At 44.5% G+C, this 6,747-nt stretch overlaps 1 protein-coding gene across 3 annotated transcripts in view; it reads right to left on the bottom strand.

Annotated features, from left to right (window-relative positions):
- The window catches only part of Cd180 (CD180 molecule), a 20,075-nt gene extending 13,998 nt beyond the window's left edge, over positions 1-6,077 (bottom strand). For 2 of the 3 annotated variants that reach the window (XM_031360258.1, XM_031360260.1), the window contains exon 1: positions 5,813-6,076. In XM_031360258.1, the coding sequence (XP_031216118.1) occupies positions 5,813-5,902 (90 nt within the window). In that variant the 5' untranslated portion in view covers positions 5,903-6,076. Of the gene's footprint in view, positions 1-5,200; positions 5,471-5,812 lie in introns of all 3 variants that reach the window. The other variant, XM_031360259.1, reaches the window with a different exon arrangement.
- Between the last annotated feature and the right edge of the window lie 670 nt (positions 6,078-6,747).

Here is a 6,747-nt window from a genome sequence, read left to right as displayed (position 1 = left end):
AAAAATGAAAAGAAAAGAAAGAAAAGAAAAACAAAACACACATACACACAGAGAGAGAACATTTTATAAAATGGTAGTGGTATAATGTGGCAGAAGAGGGTACCTCCACCTCTCTTTCAAAATTTGAAAGAGGAAAAAAGGGCTCATTGTGCCAGAACATCTCTTATTGTGCATCTACATGCTTCCTGGTCTTGGGTTCAGGTAGAAGCTGCATCTTGGTAGCAGCTCTACAATAGTGAGCCTGTGTCTTTCTCGACACAGTGGCTAAGGTTAAATAAAGCTTTGGGTGAGTTCTAACAGCCTAGCCTAGAGGAATGCTCCTACTTCAGAGGATGGATAGACATGATGCAGGAAAGCAACAAACAGTTCAGTCACTCCCAGGACTATCATGCGATTTGGGATTTCCTCCCCGGCAGACATCTCACATGCCAGAGCTCTCTGAGTCCCGTGTGATTATTCTTTCTGGAGATGGGCAGTTTCTAAAGTTGCTTTTTCACTTTTCCTCCTTGACTGGCTGCACTGCAGACAGGGCCCTCATCCTTTAATGTGATTTTTCTGTGCTGGCTGGGCTTTGGCAAAGCCACTCAGATGCATGCAACTGCACACATCCTGCTCTGGCTCAAGAAGCATTTGTTTAGGGCCCATGGTGCACTGGGACCTGTGCCAGCTGCTTTGTCCTCAGCTTGAGCGAAGAGCTGGGCCTCTTTCACCCAGAGCAGGGCTCCGGAGTGCTGCCTTTGTTTTGCAACCCCCTCTCCCTGCAGACGTTCCTTTGCATTTTTTCAATCAGGAAGTTATTTTGTTTCTGCTGTATCTCAGCTCTCTCCAGTCCTGATGTATTTTCTCTCCTTGCAAGCCTTGAGACGTTTTTTCCTAATTTGGAAGCATTTGAATTTCGCTGGAATGCTTATTCCCACCTTTTCAGATATCTAGTACACGTGACACACGCAGGCAGGAGACTTGGAAATACCGCTCCTCCCCACCCCTCCCTTTAATCACCCCTTGAACAATTTGACTGGTAAGCTAAATTCCAGAGCAAAGATTACTCTCTGACAACAAAACAAAATGAACAAAACAAAACAACAAGCAAAACCTCCCAGGAAGACACATCCCTAAAATTACGCTGTTAAGCTGGCTCCTCCAGGTGAAGGACCGTCCAGTTAACCTTACTTTATTATTTTCTAAGCCTCTCCAGCAGCCGTTATCAACCTGTGGGTTGTGACTCCTTTTGGGGAGGGGGATGCATTGAACAACCCTTTCATTCAGGTCCCATGTCAGATATCCTGCATATCAGGTATTTACATTACGATTCATAACAGTGGCAAAATTATGGTTAAGGAGTAGCAATTTTATTTATGCTTGGGAGGTCACCACAACATGAAGAACTGTATTAAGGGGTGGCAGCATTAGGAAGGTTGACAACCACTGCTCGACAAAATTACCCTGCTTGCCTTCAAATCTAAGCTCACAGCACTGTGATGCCTGGGCCTCTCTTTTCCCAGCCATAGCTTGGGATTGATAAACTCACCCTGCAGGCAGGTGTGCTGTGAGAAGCATCCAGACAAGGGCCCAACAAGCCCTGAGCAGGAGGAGTCCCCACATAAGGAATCATCACATCACCCCACAGTCTAAAGCTTGCATCTGTGAACTTGGTGCTCTTAAAGCCAACCCCACTCCTAGAAACAGAAAGACTTTATCGTACACTGGTTTTGAGTGAACAGACTGGCCAAGAGGAGCATATTTAAAATGGGGTGGGGGAAGTAAGTTTACAGTCTCTAGAAGTAGTCCAGAATGCTTTGTTATAATGTAAGACTCTGATGATGGGACTATCCCCCAACCCCTACTCCAGAGTGAACCACACGGAGCTGGAGATTGATGCAAAAGCAAGAGGAGTTTATTGTTCCAGCACGCTGGGATCATCCTGTATCCAAAGGAGAGGCAACGACCTGAGCAGCCTGTTCGGCCAGTTTTTATACAGCTTTCAGGGGTAGAAGAGAGCGCCAGCCATTAGGTACAATGTGATTGGCAGAACAGTGTGACTTTTAAACTGATTGGTCCTTAGGGAATGAGGTAGCAAGGGCTTCCCTTGTCTGAGAGTAGCCAACAGTCAGTCTCCCCTGTGGTCTTTCTGAGGAATGTAATCAGCCTCACCCTTCCTGAAGGGAGGGTTGCCTGCATGCTCCAGGACCTTTCTCTTCCAGGAGAGGAGCGATCTAGTGGAATTTTCCAAAGGTCCTGAGCTGACTTCTTCAATAACATAACAGTAGCAATTGTCGAACACTAGCAAGCTAGTCTCTAAAGGCCTGGTCATGGTTGTAATTTTGTTACATACATAAAGAGAACATGTGGCATTTAGCAACAGAAGAGTCTCTGTGGAGTGTTCCTGAGTTTTATATAATTTTCTCAGAATTTGTGTGTAGGTTGGAAGATTTTTAAGCAAAAAAATTAATTAAAATATTAATGCTGACTTCTACCCAACATACACATATACACAAATGTATGTATCAGTTCTTGAGCTGTAAAACTTGGAAATATGAAACAATAAGTCTTCCAGAAGAAGCTGTGGGATAATATCACCACAGCCTGGAGCAGGCCAAGGTTTCTCAAACTGGATAGAAATGCATTGAAAATCAAAGGAAAAAAATGTTAAGTGGAGTTACAATAATATTAAGAACTTCCAGTTGGCTAAAGATACTTTCAGAAAGTTGAAAGGGAAGTTTCAGAGTAGAATAACAAACACATTGGCTATCAGGTAAGGAAGAGCCCTTACAAATCAAGGCAACAAAACATTTCAGTACTCAAAAGTAGTTGTAGAGGGCCAGGGGTGGGTGGGAGGGAACCTTAGCAACATAAAGCTTGTCTACCATGAGACTGACACTGGCTTTGACTTTCAGCAATGCAAGAAGAGGGGAAGTGTGTAAACCCCTGTGACTATGTACTCAATGTAATAATTCATCAGAGAAATTAAAACTGAATTCCAATAAAATACTAGTTTCCCAACCATTAAGATGGCTCACATTTAAAATCAAATGTTAACAAGACTCTGAAGCAATCAAAAGTCACATAAGATGCCAACAAATGTTAATTAGTAGCAATGTTTTACAAAGCTAGCAACATGTGCTATACAGACCCTCCACTACACACATACACACACACACACACACACACACACACACACACACACACACATACACATACCCTATGAGCAAATATATCTATGAAGGTACTTAGTTAACGTAAATATGTGTGTTTGTTTACTAAAGAAAGACATAGCACATATCATCAGAAAGTGTCACCAATTCATTGTCAAGCAAAAATAGCTAGGTAGCTGGAGTTTCTATGATAGGACACCAAGTGTATAAAGTTATTTTTTGACAGGCACAAAAGCAACCATGATGGTGGACCTAGTGCCTTGGAGGAAGCTTGAGGATTCCTGGGTTATTGAGTTCCTACTGTGTCTTGAGCTGTATGTGGAGTACCTGAGTATGTTTATTGGTGAAAATGCAATTAACTGCATATTTAAGGCCCTGTGGACTTTCTGTATGTGTGTCTTGCTTTAACAAAAGTTTAATAAGCTGAAAAGAAGATTTTTATTTTACAAAACAAAACCTTCTTATCATGGTAGGCAAGATAAGCTCAGGATGGTGAGTCATGGGGACAGACAAACATCAAGTGCCTAATGATGCTTGAAGTGGGGTGAGGAAGGAAAGGACCCAAGGAGAAGGGTGGTTAGAGGCAGGCTGGTTTGGATGGAGGAGAGGACCACTCATGGAAACCAAAAGCACAGTCTCTCCTAATTGGCCCTGCATTCTTCCACCTGCCTGTGCCCTAGAGGTCAGGAACACTTAGAAATAGGCTCCCATCATATTCATGCATTAAACAGCCTCAGAATTAGGCTGCATAGGGAAAAATGAGAGAAGAGGGAAGAGAAAAGAGAAATCAAATGCTAATAAAACAGGTTTCAAGGCTATTTAAAATTAATCCCGTGTTAGGGCACAGCCACAGGGTGGAGGTTGGGACTGCTGGACTAGAGGACTTCACCCTCACCCGTCTTTCAAAAGGGAAGTCTTCATTCTAACACAGGGTCTTTAGGGAATCTGGGACATTGAGCCCCATGCTCAGGACCTGAAAGGCATAGTACTGGAGCCTACAGCAGACAACTTCTCTTTTTGCCCCACTCCTCTTCCCTCTGCCAAAGCAGGGGCATGTACAAAAAAGAACTGGCTGTTCCAGTTCCTGGTGTTGTCCTTGGGTGGTTGGAATGGCTCAGTAACTCTGCTGGAAGCTTCTCTTTCTGGACTCCTTGTGGCCTCAGAAGGGCTAGATAGACTTCCCACAAGTGCAGCACTGCATATTGCCTTGTTCTTCAAAACTCCTATGAATCATCCCATCTGGAGATGATGTCAGCAGGTGCCTGGCATTTGTCCTTGGTCACTAAGGTGATGTCCCCATCCTGATCCCCCTAAGACATCTACATGGTGCATGACATTGAGCTCCCAACTTAAATGCAGTGAGTGGTCTTGGGGCTGATGAAGGCTCTTTCCTCTTTTACTTCTTTTATAGGCTTAATTGTGTCCTATCCTCTGAACCATGTGATTCTGCCACTGATGCTCTAACTCCCAGGACCCCGTGCCTCATGTGACTATAACTGGACAGAAGGCCTTTCAAGATATGATTACAGTAAAATGAGGAACTCTGGGTAGGTCCTAAGCCAGCATGACTAATGTCCCAGTAAGAGAAAATGAGACACAGCTAAGCATGGGGATGGCACACTGGAGAGACACAAGAGGACAGCCAGCCATCTATAAGGCAAGGGAAAGTCCTTGGAAGAAAATAACTTTGTTGCTACTTCCATCATAGTTCTCCGGCTTCCAGAAATGACAAATAAGTCCCTATTGTGTAATTTCCCTCACTCTGAAGCTTCCCTCACTTCTGGAAGCCTGAGGAAACTAATACAACATCCCTGCCTTGAATTTCCCTGGTATCCTCTCTCTGCTTGGTCTGAGAGCATCCTGAGTCCACCCAAATCCAAGGCTAATAAGCTTCTGTTTGTTTCTGCTCCAGACTTTATTCCAGTCCTGGCTTTGGGTTCGATTCAGATTCATACCCTTGACTTCTAACTCCACCTCAGGTTCATTTTGCCCCTAGCTATCCCTGGTTTACATTATTCTTTCAGTTTCCAAGTAGGAAAACAACTAACCAAGCCACCAAGGTTCATAGTCTTTTCTGTCTTCACCATTTGTTAAGCAGGTTCATGTGGACTGGCCACTTGCCAGAGCCAAGGACAGCAGTAGGGAGGTTGAGTCATTTTAAGATGGCAAAAGATCAAGGACGTTCTCTCTCTCCATTCTCTTCACGGCTTCCCATGCATTGATAAATATTGTTACAGTTTAAAACAGAAGGTTTGAGTTGCCTTGGTTCTCAGATTTACTCTCTTGGGGTAGTCCTACAGATGGAAGGGTTTGTCTGACTGGAGGAAAAAAAAAACAATCTCATTCACAATGATCCTTTAAATGTTCTAAATTCTGGCATGAGCCAGTCTTTACTAGTCTTTACCAAGACAACCAAGAAACCAAAGGGCTCTGTGGGGAGTGGCCATGTCCTGGGATAGTGGACAAACAGCTCTCCTGCTTTAGGCTTTAGGATTTTGGGGGGGGGGTGTCTGCTCTTTACACCAACCCCCTGTTGATATCTGCTGCTGTCCTTTTCAGGACAGTAGAGACTAAGAGCCAAGGCTCAGATGAATCTGTATATGACATCTCAAGTTTTTCAGCAAGTGTCAGTTGGGTAGAGACAAATAGTTTGGACTCACCTCAATGCACCTCTGATCTGAGGATGTGATGGCTTGGCAACTGGCTGAGAAGAGGGCCACTAAAAAGAAGCAGCTGATGTCCAGAGCCATCCCAGGTCCAGAGCAAGCCCAGCTGTGTAGGATTATCTAATGCTCAGAGCCAAGCAATCTAATCATACTCTAATAGCCCTGGCAATTTGGCAGGCAGTGAGGTGCTCGGAAGGTCGATCTTAGAACCAAAATGCTGGAAACTGCTCAGCATTTGTGGATCTGCGTTGCAAAAGAAAAAAAAAAAAGGGAAGTTCTTTTTGCATACCAACCATCTTGGCCAAAAATAACTGAGAGCCCTGCCCTCCAATGGCCCACTGAATTTCCTGTCAAACGTGGATGAGTTGTGCAGCCCTCTAGAGTCTCACTATGGTGCTTCCCACTGGCTTGAAGCCAGTTTCAAGGGGTTTGGGCCACTCAGCCAGTTTCTAGTCTCTATCCTTGTTAGTGGATGCATGAATCTGCACTCAAGGTGGACACCACTTCTTCTAGCTGTCCTTGTGAGTGGTTAGGAGGAGGGCTGGAGCAGGGCAGAGAGCTCCCCTCCAGCAAACTGGAGGGTTTCGACCCTAGGGCAGGAAGTGACAGGCCCAGCAGTCCTGCTAGCTGAGTGAACTTCAGCTGCTTCCTGGACCACTTTCTGTGGACAGAGATTACTTCCTCTCTCACCCTGGTGGTGACTTAGGACTGTTAAAACTGCTCAGGTGAAATTCCTTTTTCTGGCCTCACAAATGGCTCAAAGTTAAACAAGAAAGCTGTTAAAAGCCTGGCCAATGGAGCAGAAATAAGTCTATCAGCTTGGGGTCCCTTTTGCCTTAGAAATAGCTCAGAAATTGAATGACTCAGTTGTTAGAATAATTTCTTAGCATGCACAAAACTTCCAGGTTTGGTCCCCAGCATCCCATAAA

The sequence above is a fragment of the Mastomys coucha genome, unplaced genomic scaffold, assembly GCF_008632895.1.
Source record: "Mastomys coucha isolate ucsf_1 unplaced genomic scaffold, UCSF_Mcou_1 pScaffold8, whole genome shotgun sequence".
Lineage (NCBI taxonomy): Eukaryota > Metazoa > Chordata > Mammalia > Rodentia > Muridae > Mastomys > Mastomys coucha.
Note: the sequence above shows the minus strand (reverse complement) of the source record. Positions and strands in the feature narration are given on the sequence as shown.